The 20,606-nt window shown below is 43.9% G+C and overlaps 1 protein-coding gene and 1 long non-coding RNA gene across 6 annotated transcripts in view; one reads left to right on the forward strand and one right to left on the reverse strand.

Moving 5' to 3' along the window:
* Positions 1 to 20,606, forward strand: part of CDC42SE2 (CDC42 small effector 2) — a 301,018-nt gene that overhangs the window by 240,400 nt on the left and 40,012 nt on the right. For all 5 annotated transcript variants that reach the window (XM_069227321.1, XM_069227318.1, XM_069227336.1 and 2 more), the window contains one exon: positions 15,686 to 15,787. In XM_069227321.1, coding sequence (XP_069083422.1) covers positions 15,686 to 15,787 — 102 coding nt within the window. The remainder of the gene's footprint in view (positions 1 to 15,685; positions 15,788 to 20,606) is intronic.
* The window catches only part of LOC138286974 (uncharacterized), a 54,522-nt gene continuing 38,082 nt past the window's right edge, over positions 4,167 to 20,606 (reverse strand). Inside the window, exon 3 of the long non-coding RNA XR_011202167.1 lies at positions 4,167 to 4,205. This is a non-coding gene — a long non-coding RNA (uncharacterized lncRNA). The remainder of the gene's footprint in view (positions 4,206 to 20,606) is intronic.

Raw genomic sequence — 20,606 nt, forward strand, 5'->3', positions numbered from 1 at the left:
ATCATACCATTTTCATTATGAAGATGGAAATGCACCCTTGTCTGTCCTCTCAAACTGCTTTAAGTGTTTGTGTTCATAGGAGCTTTTACGCAGAGCGTCTTTCTATTTTTTTTTTTTTTTTTTTTTTATATAGCGCTTTTCCTATCCTGAAAGAACAATGGCACTGTGCAATTTGAGTTTTATGTAGGAATTTTGGAGAAAATAAGTGATGGAATTGACATGCCAGAATAAAAATATCCAAATAAAAATATAGTGAAATATCTTATAAAAAAAGACAAACATAGAACACGACCATAAGAATACCTGAAGTAATAAGGGAGGCAAAAGACAGTAGAAAGAAATACTTTTTGATGTTTTTTTTCCCCAAAGAGCCCCTAGCAAGGAAATTCAGCAGCTAAAAAGGCTCAGATGTGAGTTGTGATATCACAAAGTTTCGCTTGAGTATTTTGAGTGCATAACTCTGAGGGGAACCAGACAGTAAATATTTTTACTCTGATTAGCACTGGCGCTTTTCCAACCGATGCGCTCAGTGTTTGATGCTAAAGCACCCTGACCTCACACTGGGGGCTGCTGTGGCTTCAGATTTTAGAAAGTACAGTTGTCATTGTCACTTCAAGGTCTTCTAATAAAGTTTGTTATTCATCTTATCTGAGTGAATCACAGGAGAGTTTGTTCTGTGCTCATTAGGCTACAGGACACCTCTCTGCTACACAAGGAACTTGTGCAGCCTTGAAGAGCTCAGAGAAGAAAGAGCCTCATACCATTAGTCACCCTGGGCACTGCTAGTGACTGCTTCCATACTTTCAATAATAGTAATTGGGTCTGACTGGACCTGCCATTCTTAGGGCTCAAATGCAGACAGCTTCAGGTGTCTCTTGCCAAAGTACTTATTGCTCTGGGCCAGCCCTTTGCTTATCGTGGTTGACTTTCTTGTCAATCTCATTTTCTTGCTTCTTCAATGATTTTTCTTAGTTTTCTTGGTTTCTTCCACCCAAGGAGCATAGCTTTTTGCTGTCCTTTAGATTGGATAACTAGTTCCCTTCCACTGCTTACAATGAGGGAATTTCTTAGCTCTAGCTTACAAGACAGCTTTTCGGTGACTGTTTGTGTAGGGCTTTTTGTGGACTTTATCAACAATGTACTGTGAGCTTACAGCCGACCCGTTTCTTACCACTAGTTGGCTTGATTGTCTCTCATTTACTTGCTTCTTATTCAGTGGCCTGCGTTCCTTTGTTAGTGTTTGTCCCTCCCCTGGAGCAAAGCCTCTTTGCTATTCTTTTGAGTGATTTGATAATTTCTATGCTTTCACTGCTCATATTCAAGGAACTCGTTTTTTCTTTTTCCTTCAGCACTTCATAAGAGTGCATATGCTTTCAAGATCTTGTGCTCATTCTTCTCCTCAAAGCACCCACGCCCAAAGACTGCGATGCACCTGGCCCTTCCCAGCTTGCATGTAAAAGCACAGCTATAGCTATTTTTTGTCAGTTCATGACTAAAGATCACTCTTTAAAGGTTGTTTTTGTTTTATCACTTAATGCCACATTGCATGAAAGCACAGGCCTTAGTATATAAAAGCTTTTACGTCGCTGAGGGAAGGGGTCGCTGCTGCAGTCACTCAGCTGGAGTTCGAGAGAGAAGTTGTTCTTATATTGAGTAAAAGGGAGATTAGCTCTTATGTTTGCACTGTAGCAAAACACAATTTCCAGTGTGTTTCCTAAAACAATAATTTTACCAACTTATGAAATCTGTTGGCCTGCCCTTAGTATAGATGTATTCTTAGACTGGTTAATTGAAAAAGGCTACAAGGTAGTTTATCAGAATTTTTTCGAAAGTATTGGCTGTTGATCTTTAGAAGTGTTGAGGGGCAGTACATACCTGCCAGGGCTGCACCAGGAGTGCAGCCACTTAGCCCATCTGTTGGAATTGGCCTACTCTGCAGTTTTACCCCAAACGCTTTACCTTCACCCTTTTTGTGTTTTAAAGCTGTTTTGTTGGCTTTTAGGACTCTGTGCACTTTAAAACTGCTAACTAGTGCCAAAGTGCTTGTGCTCTGTCCTTTAAACATGGTACAATTGGTTTTCACCCAATTGGCACCATTAATTTACTTATAAGACCCTAATAGAGTGGTACTACATATACCCAGGGCCTGTAAGTTAAATGCTACTAGTGGGTTGGCAACACTGTAGTAGCCCTTTAAACATTTCTCGGGACTGCCATTGCAGCCGGTTTGCATTTTTAAATACCATTTTGACCTGGCAAATAACTTGCCCTTATTCTTCCTTTTGTATGCATATGTCACCCCAGGGGTAGGTCCGAAACAGCTCATAGAGCAGAGTGCATTGTGTTAAAAAAGTTCACCTTGTACTTTTAAGTTTTACACGTCCGAGTAGTGAAAAAATCTTAAATGTGTTTTTCACTACTGCAAGACCTACCTCTCCCATAGTATAACATTCGGTTCCTTATTACATTTTATAAGTGCTAACTTTGGCTTGAGAGCAGATAGAAATATCATGTTTGGTCTCTAGAGAATTGTAATGTAAAATCCTCTTCAATGGTAACGTTGAATTTCACGTCACAGTTCTGCAAATGCCACTTTTATAACGTTCCTGTTTTCTTGTCCTAACCATTTGGTGCCTGCAGCCTGTATCCTGGTTACATGGCTAGGTGTAGTTGGCAATTGACCTCTGCATATTCCTCACAGATAATGTTGCAGAGATGTACTGGGTGTTGATAGGATGGGCCATCTTGAGAAGATGGATGGGGGCAGAGCTGTCACCAACCACACTTGCACTTCAATAGGGGCTGCCTCCTGCTCTAAAAAAAAAAAAAAAGGCACTCTAGCCTTTTGTCACCATCAGATGTCCTTGGACCCAGGGTAGGGAGGAAGGGAATTCCAGAACCATTGGTGTGTGTGGGGAGGGTAGAGGTGTGGGAGTCTTGAGGTTTCTCTGCCCTCAAAGCTGGCATCAGGTATAAATATTGGAGCGTGAAGCCCATTATTCAGGACACTCCTTGACCTATGGTTACTACCTGAAGGCAGCCTTGCTGCTAGCAGACTGCCCTACTGGACCTGCCGGAGTCCTGCTGACCTCTGTTAGAGTAAGTTCCTGATCCCAAGGTATGCCTCCCAGTGGTCCTGGACACTTGACTGACATAACTTGAGCTCCTCCTGTGAAGAAAATGAGAAATCCTGACATTTTGGGGTCTTCGTGGCAACGAACGGGTGAAGATCTTGTTGGCCTTGACGACTGCCATTGCGAAGTTATAGTGGACCAGACTTTTTGCGCCACAACAACCACCAGCAACACAACATCTGCAGTTCATGCTATAACATCAACATCTCTCGGGGACCACCAACGCAACAAGATCTTTAAGCTGCAGTGACAATCATCCACTATGCCCAACGGGATCTTAACATCACAGAGACGACTTTCCGTGACGCTCCCTGCTCATTCAGCCTCCTCCATTGTGAACTGGACACTTGCATGCTGGGCTTTGAGAAGGTAACTTTTTCAGCAGGCTAACCTAATCTCTTTATCTAGCCTATGCTCCATCGCAAACGTCTAACTTCCCCCCCCCCCCCCCGTCTAGCATGACCAGATGACCATGAATGGAACTTTGTGCTTTTTTGACCTATACCTACTTACATTTTTAAATTTCTGGGTTCTACTGATTGGTGTTCAATAATGTATTAAATCTGACTTTATTTTTTCTAATTACTGTGAGATTTTTCTTGTGTTGAGTTGTCACCTTATTACTGTTTAAGTGATGCATAAATACTTCACACATTGCTTCCTAGTGTTATTCCTGACTGCCTTGTACCAAGCTACCAGAAGGTTAACCTAAGGTTAAGTTAGTGACATTTTGTGGTTCACCCTGACAAGGGATTATGGTCGTTGAGCTCAAGTAAGGTTTCACCCCCTCAACCAAAAACCTAATTTCTCACACCTTCATACGTTGATGAATTTCCAGCCAAGCCTGACCCTACCCAGGGTTGTTGGATGTTCAACCTCTGCAAGATCATTTTTAGAAAGCAGTGGCATAATGATGCATTTTTCCGCACAATGATGCATTTTTCAGCACAGTTTCCATATAAAAATCTGTAATAGAGACCAATATTTTATTTACTTTTTCTCCATGTCTGCATTTCATGTCCTTTACTGTTTTTCCCTCATCTCGTCCAAGGAGATAGTTGAATGTTCTGACTGAGAATTGCATTGAAGTGGTAAGGTGGGAAAAAAAAAAAAAAAATCATAAATCTCACAAGCTCGGCCAGTAGACAGCAGAGTTGTACACACTTTCCAGTCTTAAGCAGCAGTGCTATCCTTCCAGTTACATAAACCTTATATATTCGGGCAGCAGACATGGGCCATAGACGTACAGGCTCAGATATTGAAGAGAAGTAGTTATCATCACTCAAATAGTGTATTTAATTATATATTTGAAAAAAAAATCAGTTTTGTTCCTGTAGGCTAGCTTGCGAGTAAATTAAAACATATACATTTGTAAATATTGTTAGAAAAACTCAATTACCCAAAACACGATTTTGTCGATTTCACGAAGAAAGAATGTTTAACTGAAATACAAGGCTTTAATTTTCTAATACATGTTTGTTGGCCAACCAGCATGTTATTTTCATCACATACTTAGACTTGCATTTACTACTGTTACATGGCTAGAGTCTGCCCTTCATGATTATGTTTAAACGTAAAGTTCCAGGCTGCGCATCCTATGCCAGGAATAGCCACCACTATACCAGGACTAACATAATCCTTAGGTTGGCCATCATAATGTGGATGCTAACAAAATGCAAGTAATTATGACAGGGGGTACGGAAGGCCCCTTATACATAGGGCGGCACCATAAATAATAATGTGTTGTCAGGGGCTCAGGTCACTAGGTGGAAATTTTTCATACAGTGTAGCTAATATCACAAGCAACTACATACTCTCATATACACACGCACAACACATGTATATTGAAATGCATTTACAGCTACAATTATGACTTTTTAGGGTCGAGCACGTAAGTGCTCTAGCCTGTTGTAATCTCTCTGTGGGCTTTTAACCACACCCACTCCTGCCATTCATTCTTTGTTGTGCTTGTCTTAAATACTTCATTTTTATTGGTGCATTTTTTGACATGTCCCTCTTTTACGTGCTGAGTTCCCTCCTCAGGTGGTTTAACTAAGTGAACATTTCTGTTGGCCATTACACTACATCATGCTTCCTTCTGTTACAGCGTGTGATGGCTCCTCCTCCGGTTTGCCTTTCATCCCAGCCGCGTTCCTTTCTCGATATTTACGGAGGGAGCCAATAACTCTTGCACACACTCTCATAGCGGCGGTGGCGCTTTGAATCGGCTTGCTTCTATCAACTGTTTTACTTTTCATTTTCAATTTATGTGGCAAGAAAAGTCCAGTTACGAATTTACAACTCTAATAGTTCTAACTCGAGCAAAAACGAGACCAATTGCATTGCAAATGCTTGTTTACACTGCATTACTTCTGGCTCTGTCCTTTCTGGATTAAGCAAATATTTAGTTTAGAAGTGCTTATGGCTTCTTAGTGCACTCTGTAAAGATCTCACCTGAGTAAAGGTCGTCTTCTTTCATAGGTTAGTAGACATTAGATTTTCAAATTTGGTCTTTACCCATAACATTTGGCCCTCTATATTTAAGAAGAGCAATCAATTCAATACAGGTAAAATCCTACCTGCAGTCAGAGCCCAAATTTACATTCACAGTCAACTGCTCATTGTCATTCACCTCTCTAGTAGTTGTTGCTCAAAGATTACTTCTCTCCTCTTTAATGTACACCTGCCAACATTTTGGGACAATATCAACTCCTTTAAGTTCACCTGCTGTACCAGTGCCCATGGTACTCGGAACATATTAAAACTCTGATAACCTTCGGACTTTCTGTTGGCAGAAGATGAAAAAATGAATATTCTGACCTTGCGAGACTATTAGAACGCTATGTCCCCATGTCCCCATGGCCTCTCGGAATGAATACTGCCTCAAATTACAATGAAGGAAGCAAAATCCCTTCTTTTGATAGTGGACTCTAAACTCTCACTTTAAACCCTAGTTAACACAGCAACTAGAGACGATCTATTCATGATGAGAATGCTACCATGTATTTTTCCTTATTTAGGCATAGTGCACAGATTTTCTAAATGGCCACTCTACCATGCATTGTGTTCTTAGTTATATCATTTCAAGTATCATACATTTTATTATGACTGCTATGAATTCACCTGCTATCAGTTATGTAATATGCAAGGGCATTAGCAGTGCATTGAGAAACGGTGAGTTACAGTTAATGTAGTGTGCCGATTGATGTGGGAAGAACGTTTACGTGGTGTGGAACATATAGTCCATTGAAAGTGGTGCGTAAATTCATAAATGTAACTTCTAACTAATGTTGCGGAAATTAGAAAATTCAATTATAGCCTTAACTTAATAATTTCTCTTATTTGTACAGAGAAAGTTGGGTTTGTATATAAAGAATGATGTTTTCCTAACAATAACTTAGATTTGATCTTTTTTTTTCATTAAATGTATACAGATAGAAAGATACCTTTAGTACTTAAAATATGGCAAACAATACTTCCCAGCATCCCAAAACAACTCGAACCATAAAAGTGTATATGTTTAAATGGTACTATTTGTGTCTTTTAAAACTTTACATTTCAGTTTAAATATTAAAGCATTACACTGTTCTACGGCCCTAAATCACCTAATGGGAAATCCTGGGGAGTTCAGAGTTAAAGGACTTACCCACTTTTTTTTTTTTTTTTTTAGCATTTACACCACTGTTAGTGTGATGTGGTGCTTAAATATGTTGGTGCATTCTTAATGTGAGTCACTGCTTTTCTTACAACTTCTTCAACAAACTCACGTTTTGTAACACGCCTGCCTGCCCTTTAAAGGAAACTTTCCCATCGAAGTGGGTTCTTAAGATGCTGGCATCTACTGGGAACATGCCAGCATATTGATACAATCATTTTATTGTAGAAGGTAAATATTTACAGCGAACATTGCAGCACTGTGCACTGAATAGCGATGTAACCTTTTTGTCTATCATTTGTAATGCAGCTTTACCACTTCTGGGCTTTGTAAACCATCGGGAAATCTGTTACCCGATTAAATTGTACGCTAAGCATGAGCCTTAGAAGGATGAAAGTCTAAGTTGGATATCTGCGGGTCACTCATACCTGCCAGAAGTGAGTCTTTGAATCACTAAGCCACCTTGCTGGAAAATAATAAGCTAATGCAATCTAAACATGTTCATCGGGCCAAATGGTGTGGAAGGAAAGAGGGAACATTGTGGAAGAAGTGCTACGTTTACTATCTGCTTTGGGTAAATTGCGGCATTAGGTTTTGTGCACGCCACGTGTGCAGGGCATTTCTTAAACCTGTATCATATGCCTGTGTCTGCAGTGCCTGCAATGCATTGTAAGCCGTGGATGAGTAGAGCGTCTCTGTGGAGAGTGTTCCTAAAAGTAACTTTCAGAATCTCCTTGAAGGTCCTCGTCCCAACCAATGTGCAACACCCAATCCAAGTTCAACCTTGTCCGCAGATTTATCAAAAGTGGTCATGTTTTCCTATGAACTAAGGAACTGAACTGTAATTACAAAGCTCTCATCATGGTCTCTGTAATGAAAGAAAAGGAGAGTATGTTTATAGTTATATGATTTTTGTCAGTCACAACAATAATGTTTTGAACTAAAAAAAAAAAACACAAAGATTCACTAGCTATAGTTATCAGCGCTAAGTATAACTTGCACCCCCTACATGCATTGCTTATGGACTCATAGATGGCATCACTCATGAGATGTTCTAGGACATCATTTATGACTTCACTGATTACATCATCCAATTAGTGTTTTTTTTTTTAATAGTTTACATATGGTGAGTAAAATACATTAATACTGTTTTACCTCATTTTGTGCAGCTTGTGTCCAGCTAATAGGTGTAAGTATTAAACGCATGTGCTCCTTATGTATCAAACGTGTGTAGACGTATTGAGCATATTACAGGGAGTGCAGAATTATTAGGCAAATTAGTATTTTGACCACATCATCCTCTTTATGCATGTTGTCTTACTCCAAGCTGTATAGGCTCGAAAGCCTACTACCAATTAAGCATATTAGGTGATGTGCATCTCTGTAATGAGAAGGGGTGTGGTCTAATGACATCAACACCCTATATCAGGTGTGCATAATTATTAGGCAACTTCCTTTCCTTTGGCAAAATGGGTCAAAAGAAGGACTTGACAGGCTCAGAAAAGTCAAAAATAGTGAGATATCTTACAGAGGGATGCAGCACTCTTAAAATTGCAAAGCTTCTGAAGCGTGATCATCGAACAATCAAGCGTTTCATTCAAAATAGTCAACAGGGTCGCAAGAAGCGTGTGGAAAAACCAAGGCGCAAAATAACTGCCCATGAACTGAGAAAAGTCAAGCGTGCAGCTGCCACGATGCCACTTGCCACCAGTTTGGCCATATTTCAGAGCTGCAACATCACTGGAGTGCCCAAAAGCACAAGGTGTGCAATACTCAGAGACATGGCCAAGGTAAGAAAGGCTGAAAGACGACCACCACTGAACAAGACACACAAGCTGAAACGTCAAGACTGGGCCAAGAAATATCTCAAGACTGATTTTTCTAAGGTTTTATGGACTGATGAAATGAGAGTGAGTCTTGATGGGCCAGATGGATGGGCCCGTGGCTGGATTGGTAAAGGGCAGAGAGCTCCAGTCCGACTCAGACGCCAGCAAGGTGGAGGTGGAGTACTGGTTTGGGCTGGTATCATCAAAGATGAGCTTGTGGGGCCTTTTCGGGTTGAGGATGGAGTCAAGCTCAACTCCCAGTCCTACTGCCAGTTCCTGGAAGACACCTTCTTCAAGCAGTGGTACAGGAAGAAGTCTGCATCCTTCAAGAAAAACATGATTTTCATGCAGGACAATGCTCCATCACATGCGTCCAAGTACTCCACAGCGTGGCTGGCAAGAAAGGGTATAAAAGAAGGAAATCTAATGACATGGCCTCCTTGTTCATCTGATCTGAACCCCATTGAGAACCTGTGGTCCATCATCAAATGTGAGATTTACAAGGAGGGAAAACAGTACACCTCTCTGAACAGTGTCTGGGAGGCTGTGGTTGCTGCTGCACGCAATGTTGATGGTGAACAGATCAAAACACTGACAGAATCCATGGATGGCAGGCTTTTGAGTGTCCGTGCAAAGAAAGGTGGCTATATTGGTCACTGATTTGTTTTTGTTTTGTTTTTGAATGTCAGAAATGTATATTTGTGAATGTTGAGATGTTATATTGGTTTCACTGGTAATGATAAATAACTGAAATGGGTATATATTTTTTTTTGTTAAGTTGCCTAATAATTATGCACAGTGATAGTCACCTGCACACACAGATATCCCCCTAACATAGCTAAAACTAAAAACAAACTAAAAACTACTTCCAAAAATATTCAGTTTTGTTATTAATGAGTTTTTTGGGTTCATTGAGAACATGGTTGTTGTGCAATAATAAAATTAATCCTCAAAAATACAACTTGCCTAATAATTCTGCACTCCCTGTATAAACCTTTGTATTGAAGAGTGGCGATAGGTGCAGGTGACATTTGTCGGCTTGTGTTCAGCATGTTCCACACAAGTTTTCGTTTGGGCTCCGTAGAAAATCTTCTACCTACATACTACATGCTAAGTATTGTAAGTAGCCTTGTGTTACTAGACCGAATTTCTGCATAACAGAAGACTGTGTGCACCAGATACTAATCCATGTAAATTTACACGTTTAACTTCAAAAGACAGCCTACCTGTGAATTTAAGAGTATGAAACCTGTAGGTGGTATGACCTTTAGTGCCTTCATACTTTGCAGTTTTTTAATGAATAGTGTCTTTGGACATGTTTTCCATAGATTGAACACTGTTCTTAGTAGATACTTTTTTAATTGTCTTTGGTGTGTTTCTCATGAGACGTTCACTGTTTGCAAACAATGTGGTGCAGAATAAACTCTCTCCATAGAGTAAACACTGTTAACAGTACCCACTTTTCAACTCATATCCACTTCATTTCTGAATGTATGTTCATTGATTGTAAGGAGTTTGATACAGATACAGACGTTCTGTTAAAGGGCATTAGTTTTAGAGCAGACATTGAGTATCTTGAGGAAGCTGTTTTTCTCATAATACTTGCATACAGATTGAATACCGTGTGCAGTAAAGGTTTCCTTATATATCTGTGATTTATTGTTAATGCGAATTAGGCTATCCATGAAGTGTCTTGCGTAAGGTCTGTGTTGGACATAACGCGTGCTAGCTACACCTAAGGGAGTTGTATCTTGCTTCCAGGCCTCTAATGACATACTAGTTTATACAATAATGTGTACAAAAGAAGCTTGGATTATGTCATCAGTGATGTCATCAGATGTAAAATGTAAGGTCATAAGGAGTGCATAGCAGGGGCGCAAGTTATAGTTAGCTCTTTTTACTATGTTATATTTAGCTCTGCTAACTATAACTTGAGAATTTCTGTGTTTTGCTTTTATTTCAAAACATTGATGATGTCACTGACATATTCACCTAACTAAAATGTTACTTTAGCCTTTGTTTTTTTAGTGAATTTTTAAGGTTTTGTTTAAACAAAAACATATCTTTCTAATCACACCTAACTATAGTGCTAATTTCATCCGTTTTTTTGTGAATTTGTAGGGTTTTTTAATATACAATATTTTATTACAAGAACCTGCAGCAAACCTCTCACAGGCAGCCAGCCAGATGCTGCATTCAGCTTTTGCTGTGCACAGCAGGGGGCTGGCCACAGGGCCAACCCACTTGGAGGCTGCCACCCCCGCCAACACCCCCACCTCCAGACAGCCAACTCCATGCTTACACGGCGTGGGGTCCACCAGAGAGCCTGTCTTCAAGCCAGGCCCTGCTTCGAACTCTCAACAGTGAGTCAACCCCATGCTACGCTCAGCCTTTGGCTGTGTGCAACAGAGGACTGGCCACAGGGCTTGGCCTGCTGCCAAGCTCTGTCTGAAACCCCAGCAGGGTGACAACCATACATAGGGCACCTCCTTCCGCTGCATAGGTTTGACCTTCTGGCCTGGGGTGCATAGGGTTGGCCTTCTGGCCCTGGGTACCTCATGGGGAAAAGGGCCGTTCAGCCCCCCTCCTTGACCCTTAATTGGCCCTGAGGACTCCATTCCCCGGGGTCAGATCCAATAAAAAGGGGAGGGAGCCATTTGACCCCACTCTCCAAGCCTTATAAGGCCCGAGGGCCCCACCCCTGGGGCCAATTGCAATTAAACAGGGGAGTGGATCCACCCTCCCCAAGCCCTAATAGGCCCTGGAGCCCCAACCCTTGGGGCCAAAAACATTTTTTTTTTAAAAGGGGCAAGCAGCTGTGCGTCCTGCCCCACTCCCCCAATGCCTTCATAGGCCCCAGGGCTCCATTCACCGGGACCAAATTCTAAAGGGAGGGGGGGGGGGCATGCAGCCCCCACAACTCTGAATCTTAATAGGCCCAGGAAATCCCGTTCCTGAAGGCCAAATACACTGAAAAAGGGGATGGGGCACACAGCCCCCTCCCCAAAACGTATTGGGTCCTGAGGCCAAATGTTAGAAAAAAAAGAAAAAAAAAGCGGGAGGGGGTAACACGTCCCCCTCTCTGAGCCTTATTAGGCCCTGGGACCCCATGCCTTGGGGCTAAATATATATATTTTTTTAAAGGGGAGCAGCAGTGCAAAGCCCCAATCCCTGAGCCTTCTCAGGTCCAGAGGATCCCATCTCTAGGGCCAAACAAAACATGAAAGAGGAAGGGGGCTGCTTTGCCCCTTTCCGAAACGTATTAGGCCCCGGGGACCCAGTCCCTCGGGACCTAATATAATAAACAAGCATTTGCAATTCAGGAGGTCTTGCATTTGCTCGTGTTAGTTCTAATCGTGGTAAATTCCTAACTGGACTTTTCTTGCCACATAAATTGAAAATGGAAACTAAAACAGTTGGCATAAGCAAGCCAATTCAAAGCGCCATGGGTGTGAGCGCAAAGGAGAGACACAAAAGGCAAAAAGTCTGCTCGCAGTTAAACATATCGGCAGTCATGCAATTATCCATGTAACAGGGTCGATGGCTGAGGCAGTAACAAAACTGCATCAAGGAGGGACAAACGTAAAGCATTTACCAATGATGATAAAGAATTTTTGAAAGGCAAGTCTGTGAACGAGTGATAGAAGATGGTGTGGTTAAAAGCCGACACATAGATTACAACACATCAGAATGCTTGCGCACTCTACCTAAAAAAAAGGGGGGGGGGCTGTGTGGCCCTCCTCCTCTGGCTTTATCGGTCCCCAGGGACCCTATCCTCCCCAGGGCCATGTTTATTTTTAAAAGGGAGATGGGATGTGTGCCCCTCCTCCCCAAGCCTCATTAGTCCCTGGGGACCCAATCACCTTGGGCCTTACTTATTTTAAAGGGGTGCTGCACAGTCCCCCTCATCGAGCATCATTATGCCCTGGGCCTCCCATCTCCAGGGCCATATTCATTATAAAGGGGTGGTAGGCCTTGCAGCACCCCTCCCGAGCCTCATTAGGCCCTGGGGACCCCATCCCCCGGGGCTGTATTTTTTCATTTTTTTTTTTTTTTTTTACAGGAGATTGGGGCCCTGCAGATCTACCCCGAGCCGAATATGGTGCCGTGGACCCATTCTTCTGGGGCCTGTCTTTATAATAGCTGGGTACCCGGGTGGAAACAAGGGTACTCACCATGCACACCCTGGAAGGTGCCGGAGGAGCCCCAAGGCCCTAGCTTTCTCCCCACGTGCTGCAGGAGCTGGTTTTGCCACCGCCCGGAGAGAGCATCTATTTATGCTTCTTCTGGGCAGGAGCAATCATTGGTTCCGTTTCCCTGCCCATATCAGTGCAGGCAGAAAAACTGAACACAAATCTGCTCCTAACTGGTGAAAGCATTTTTAAATCTGCCACCCGCTGAGAGGAGACTTGGTGTTTGCACCCATTTGGTGGGATATTTATAAATGCTCCGGCCAAACATGAGAAAACACATTTCTCTACCAGCACTGCTGGGGGCAGGTAACTACTTTGTCCTAGGAGTGAGCTCCCCATGACACAGTAAGTGCATGCACAGCCCAGCCTAGGTCCCCAGCACTCTGTCCTGCGATGCTCCCTGAGTTGATCTCTGGTGTCGTGTGATCTCTCTTTGTAGTGTTGAGACGACTGCCGTGTTCAGACTTCTTGAACCAGTGTTCAAGGACTTCTGCGGGTGCTTCCTTCCTGTCCGAAGGCTCTCTACGTTGCTGAGGGCCCCCTCTGTCTCCTCTCCCAAGTGGCGACATCCTGGTTCTTCCTGGGCCCGGGCAGCACCCTTTTTCTCCAACCGTGACTCTTGCAGCTAGTGAGGCTTGTTTGCAGTATTTTGCCAAGGAAACAACTCTGCATCCTCCAGCACGCCGTGGGACATCATCTGCTTGAAGAAGAACTTCCTACCTCTTTTCTTTGTTGCAAAATCTGCAGCTTCTTCCAACCAGAGGCAGCCATTTTGCACCTTTATCCGGGGTTTAGTGGGCTCCTGCCCCCCCCCCCCCCCCCACGACACTTTAGCGACTCATGGACTTGGTCCCCTTCCTTTGTAGGTTTTCAGGTCCAGTAATCCATCTTCAGTGCGTTGCAGTCTGTTGTGGTCCTTGCAAAATCATTTATCACAAATTTAGTGTGTTTCTGGGGAAATAGTAGTACTTTACTCCTACTTTCCAGAGTCTTGGGGTGGGGTCTCCTTTCCACACTTAGTGTTTTCTTACACTCCCAGCAACCCTCTACACACTACACTAGCCTAAGGATCCATTTGTGGTTCGCATTCCACTTAGTATATGGTTTGTGTTGCCCCTAGGCCTATTGCATCCTATTGTATTCTACAGTGTTTGCACTACTTTTTGACTGTTTTACTTACCTGATTTGGTTAGCTGTGTATGTTACTTACCTCATAAGGGAGTATATCTTCTGAGATATTTTTGGCACATTGTCACTAAAATAAAGTACCTTTATGTTTAGTAACTATGAGTATTGTCTTTCTTATGATATAGTACCTATATGATATAATTGGTATTGCATGAGCTTTGCATGTCTCCTAGTTCAGCCTTGGCTGCTCTGCTATAGCTATCTCTAACAGCCTAAGCTGCTAGAACACTACTACACTCTACTAATAAGGGATATCTGGACCTGGCACAAGGTGTAAGTGCCATTGGTATCCACTATAAGCCAGGCCAGCCTCCTACATTACTAGAGACAGTCCCCGACAGCATTTTCAACTCTCTAATGTTTTGTTTCCAGGCAATGCTGCTAAGCCCATTTAGATTGTCTTTGAAAAGACATTTGAGGCTTGTATGGCGCAGGATAACGTTTGGACTACCTCACTAGCACTAGATTAATCCAGATTGTCTAAATTGGCTATACTCTTTTCTTTTTGGACCCCCCCATCCCCACATTCCCCAAGCATTCATGCAGATGTCCAGGGACTACATGTATGGTCTCCAAGAAATTGTTGCAATTGCTTGCCAAGGGGTCTTTGAGTTGCTGCCCAAGGTGAATCAAGAAATTGGTAGCCACTCACGTTACTTCATGGTTCATAAAAAGAGCAGGGACTTAAGACTGATCTTAAAAAGCAGCCCCACATTTCCCAGTCTGTTCAATTGACGTTTAGGAATAATAAGGTGTACTCTGCAATCTGCCAGTTCAAACCTAATTTTGTTAGCACATCTATGTAATTGAGGATGTGAAAAAAGGAGATCCCTTAGGTTGACATGCACAGGTGACACCTATATGTGGCTCTGGTTTGTTCTATCCAGAGATGAGACAGACTTGCTGCAGCGGCAGATGGTGCCCGAGCCATTGCAGCAGCTTTCTGGATCCAGTCTGCCACCTGGAGAGAGTATCAATCTGAGAAATCTACATTTAGAGTACACACCAGATGGAATGTTACTAAAGATAAGTAACTTATTCCTTTGGAGACATACCTCAAAAACATTTGCATGTAGAGCGTGCTAGGTTTCTTCTTGGTGCTTTATTTTAGTTACACTTTGTATGGTGAACTAATAAATATTTCCTTTAGACAGTAACTATCTGTAAAGGGCTTTGTCTTATGGGTGCTCTCAGGAGGGATATTATGCATAATGGACAGCCAGATTTCATGCTCTCTGTACAGTGCAAAGAAGGCTTGGCCTCAGAATATGACCTGCATTACTGTGCTAGTGAATTCTTCATCAGCAACGTTCTGAGATGCATGTGCTGGGCATGTTGGCAGTTTGTGCTCTGAGGGTTCTACAGACAGGGAATCTAAGCTCAGGGAAGTGTATGTGGCCCAGATATTGAATTAAAAAGATTTTCACTGCTGTCTTGTATGCAATTTGTATTGTTTTTTTGGTTTTGATCAGGTGAACCTGTTGTGGGTTAAACCGGATAATTAGATTTTAAATTCATCTTACTCTAAATACTACGAAGTATTGTATTGTATTTTTTGGGGAGCAGCATGGAAAATGTAAATTTCTTTTAAGGTACTACTCCATTGTTTATTCCTGCTGACTTTAATTTAAATAATGTTTTCCTAGATATCTTTAAAAAAAAGCTAATAAAATAATTTCTGCTCCTCAGAAAAGGCGACGGCGGATCGATCGCAGTATGATTGGTGAGCCAACAAATTTTGTCCACACTGCTCATGTAGGTTCCGGAGACTTGTTCAGCGGAATGAACTCAGTAAGTACTGTTAGATTATTTAGACTTTGTTTACCAGGCTTAATCGTTTATATAGACTGAAATATATTTTTCCTAACCCTGTTCTACTTTAATTTGTTTGTATGCATCTTATTAGTTGGCAGTTGACATGTTTTTGCTAGATCAAAAACAGCGTTATCTTCATAACTGCAGGTAGCTCTTACTGTGCAAAAAGCCAGGGCACTTTTTCAGATACTTCAGAATCAAGCAAACTGATCTAAATAATTGAAGAGGGAATCCTTTTCCAGACGTGGGCATTCTAGCATTTTTGCTGGTTCATATAATTTGTAGATTTTTTTTTTTTTTTTTTCAACCATTACAATTTGTCTTCTACTTAAATTTTTAGGTCTTGTCTAGACTGCAGATGCACTGTCTCTTTAAGACCTTTTGTTTTCGAACAGCGGGCTTAGAGGGCCGCCATCCCTTACCATTGGCTGGCTTCAAGGTCACACACATTTGATTACTTCCTAATGGTCAGCTGCTGTAGGCTTCTTTCTCTTCCTCCCTCCCTTGGAGCACAGACATGTTATTTGTGTCTTTCCACCACCCGCCTCGTTCCTGCAGCCTGCTCCCACCCACCCGCTTCCATGCAGCCTGGAGCATCCATGCAGTCTGACCCCCACCCACCCTCGTCCGTACAGCCTGCATCGTCCGTGCAGCCTGCCCGCTTCCATGCAGCCTGCAGCATCCATGCAGTCTGACCCCCACCCACCCTCGTCCATGCAGCCTGCATCGTCCGTTCAGCCTGCCCCCCCACCCCCGTCCGTTCAGCCTGCCGCCCACCCCCGTCCGTTCAGCCTGCCCCCCACCCCCATCCGTTCAGCCTGCCGCCCACCCCCGTCCATTCAGCCTGCCGCCCACCCCCGTCCGTTCAGCCTGCCCCCCACCCGCCCACCCCCGTCCGTTCAGCCTGCCCCCCCACCCGCCCACCCCTGTCCGTTCAGCCTGCCCCCCCACCCACCCCCCCCGTTCGTTCGGCCTGCCCCCATCCCTGCAGCTTTCCCCCAACCTGCCCTGCTCTCCTCCCTGCAGCCCGCCCTTGTCGGGGCAGCGTGCCTCGCCCTCGTCAGTGCAGCCTGCCCTGCCCGCCCTTGTAGGTGCTGCTTGCCCCTGTCCTGATCTGTGCTGCCTGCACCCGTCCATGCTTCCTGCCCCACCCTTGTCCTTACTGCGTGCCCCTGCCCACCCACCCTTGTCTCTGCAGCCTGGCCCCACCCGCCCCCATCTGTGCAGCCTGCCCCTTTGCCCCACCCTCCCTCCCTCCCTCACAGGTCCTGCTTTGCCCCACCCACCCACCCGCCATCCCGCCCTCCCTCCCTCCCTCCCTCACAGGTCCTGCTTTGCCCCACCCACCACCCTCCCTCCCTCACAGGTCCTGCTTTACCCCACCCTCCCTCGCGCCCCCTGCTTTGCACTTCCTGCCCTGCCTCGCACCCCCTGCTTTGCCCCTCCAGCTCTCACTTGCACCCCCTGCTTAACCCCGTCCACCCTCCCTCCCTTGATCGTCCTGCTTAACCCGGCCCTCGTACGTACCGCTTGCCTTAATCCATCTGCTCTCCCTCGTCTGTGCTGCATCCCAGTTGTATGCCATCCGGTTGTTGCCCGTGTTGTGGCTTGAAAATACCCATACCCTCCCTCGTTCCGTTGTTCTGACTGTTGCCTCCCGTTGCACCAGCAATAAAAGAAATATGTAAAAAAAAGTACTTGACTTTGCCGGTAAGGGCCATGTCGTATTGCTTTAGTTTTTTAAAAATATTATTTTCAGTTATGCTCCCTAACAGTCGCAGTGCTGTACAGCATGTCTAAAAGATATTGACAAATCCAGAGCCCCTCTCGCAGGTGAGATTTCATACATTGGGCCCCTCAGTCAAAACAGATGATAACACTGCTACTGGACACTCTCAGACATGAACTGTTGGCTTTTGTTTCATGCCGTTATTCTCCCCCTTCTAATCACTATTACAATGAATGTTTATGAATTTGGTGGCTTCTAAAATAATTCAACATTAAGGGCCTGATTACAACTTTGGAGGACGGTGTTAATCCGTCCCAAATGTGACGGATATACCACCTACCGTATTACGAGTCCATTATATCCTATGGAACTCGTAACACGGTAGGTGGTATATCCGTCACATTTGGGACGGATTAACACCGTCCTCCAAAGTTGTATTCAGGCCCTAACTGTCTTAGACGTAAAATAATCTTTCAGTTCTGGATGTGAAAATTATAATTACAAATATTAAAACTGTTTGTACTTGTACAAACCTGCTTCTACTCTTATTATAACTTCAGATTAAACACATGAGAAAGTGCCTTGAGTTTGAAAACTGTGGGCAACCTGCACCAATATCCAGCAAAAAAACGCGACCCACTGTGGCTATGTTATCCTTGCTGTATGGCAGTGGTTTTCTCTTCAAAAACAACCCTTAATGTTCAATTGCTATAAGTAAGATGGAAAGAGTGGGCTCATTTGAAGGAAAAAACAATGGCAAAGCGTTTACTTTGTGTCAAAATACCACAAAGCTGTATGTCGTGCATGCTACTTTAAATGTAAAACTTGCACAAAATAAGTGTGCAATCAACATTGGACGTTGGTTGGTAATCTGCAAACATTTTGTTGCTCTAGTTTGAGGCCTTAGCATTTACCCTTCATCCAGGAGCCCATGCCTTTTCCTTTTTTGTGCATAATTACTCAAATATATTTTCTCCCTGTCCAGAGGGTGCTACAGGAATTATAGGATGGATTCATAGGATTGGAATTGCTGTGTCATCATGCCCCATGAGACTTTCCTGTTCAAGAATTCACTATGTGAACTTGGGTTGTCACTACTCCTTTTCCCACTTTGTAGAATGAGAGGTTTAAAGATTACAGAGTGGGTTATCTGCATGTATTGAAACTTCTGTCACTGCACTTTGGCCATTATTTTTATTTAGTTTCATAAATCAGATTCCTCTCTGGTATTGCCTTCATGCCCTCATGCAGGGTGACTCTGATTACTTTTCAAATTACAAAACTTAATCATACAAGGGCATTTTTTTCGTAGTGGGTGTCCAGCAAAAATATTGTATAAAACATTTCCTTTCATATAAGCAAAGTAGCAATGATGAGATGAAAAAGAGAAATATGAGGTAGGATATCTATTTGCTCGTTGATGGGACTCCGTTACTCAAGACATTCTTGGTTCATAGCTGTACCAATATAACTTAGGTCTATTTCTCAGTGCTGCAGTGTAGAAAGCTGGCTCTGTATATACTATATAAAAATGAGAAATAGTGTGCACAGCGTCCAAGGGTTCCCCAGAGGCTTAACAGAGGCTAAAGTAGATAATACTAATGCTCTTTTTTGTGGTAGTGTGGTCGAGCAGTTAGGCTTATCAGAGAGTAGGGCAAAGCATTTTTTTGTACACACACACAGTCTAGAAATGAGGCACACACTCAATTACTAACTCCAGGCCAATGTATTTATATTGGAAAAATATCTTTAGTTACTTTATTTCTAGAACCAAAAGGATCTTGATGCAGGTAAGTATCAAGCATATGTATCAAAGGCACTTTGTTTAGATTTAGTAAATAAAACAGTTTACAGGCAAGTAACACTTTTCAATTTCAAAGGTTGACACAGCAATTTTTAGAACAGTCCTAGGGGGAAGTGTTAGTGGAGTTTTGAGGTAAGTACTCAACTTACATTTCCACTCTCTGGTAGTTAGGATATGCACTGGTCAAGGTTCACGGTGACCCCAAACATACTCCACCAGCACAACGGGGCCGCCTGGGTTCAGAGGTCAAAGTTGATGTTGGATTTAGAATGGGATCCCAGGGAGACTGGGGGCACTCAGAAACAGATCTGCTGGCAGGTAAGTTCCCCTGACTTCGGAGGGCAGACCTGGGGGTTTTAAAGAGCACGGGGCCACAGGCTAGCGCTAAACACACACCCTCTGTGGCACAGGGGCGGCTGGGTGCAGGGTGCAAATACAGCATCAGGCTCCCAATGCTTTTCAGTAGGAGGGGACCCCAAAGGTCACAAAGATGCTGCAGGCTGAGTCCATGGGGTCGGTTCCGGAAAACCACAGCCTTGACAAGGAGGAGGGGCTGCCTTCTGAACGTTGCTGGACTGGTAGTCAGATTCCCCAAGGCCAGGGGGCTGCAGGTACAGGGGTACCTTGAGGCATCAGATATCTTCGTCCGGTTCTATTGCGGTCATGGTGGGGTCCTCTGGATGTAGGCTGCTGGTGTCGTTGTGTTGGCCAGGAGGGGGGCTACACAAGGTGTACACAATTTTAGAATCGCCTGGGGACCTGCTCTGGACCCGTGGGCCACCTGGTTTTGGTCCATGGGTGTCGGGGCAGATGTGGGCAGGCAGTCCTCTGAAGGTTTGTAGAGGTCGCTGGTCCTGCAGGATGCGTCACCTTTTTGTACAAGAGCTTCTGAAGCTGCAGACAGGCCAGTAGCGCTGGGGCTAAGTCAGTTGGTGTCTCAAGTCTCCTCTGCTGGGGTCTGCTTAGCAGTCCTTCTTCTTGCTTCTTGTCTTCTTGAGCTTGCCAGGACTGTGGTGAGCTAGGTTCAGGGATGCTCCTAAATACTAAATTTAGGGGTGTTACAGGGGTCAGAGGGCAGTAGCCAATGGCTACTGTCCCGGAGGGCAGCTATCCCCACTCCTTTGCCCACTCCCTTTGGGGAGGGGGGGCACATTCATAACCCTGTTGGCCCCTGTCTTCCAAAAGTGGGGCTTAGTCCGGGGGCGGGCCTCTCCACTAGCTGGAGAGCCCTGAGGCACTGTAACAGGAGGTCTGAGACTTTG

Source organism: Pleurodeles waltl, chromosome 1_1 (genome assembly GCF_031143425.1).
Source record: "Pleurodeles waltl isolate 20211129_DDA chromosome 1_1, aPleWal1.hap1.20221129, whole genome shotgun sequence".
Taxonomy (NCBI): Eukaryota; Metazoa; Chordata; class Amphibia; order Caudata; family Salamandridae; genus Pleurodeles; species Pleurodeles waltl.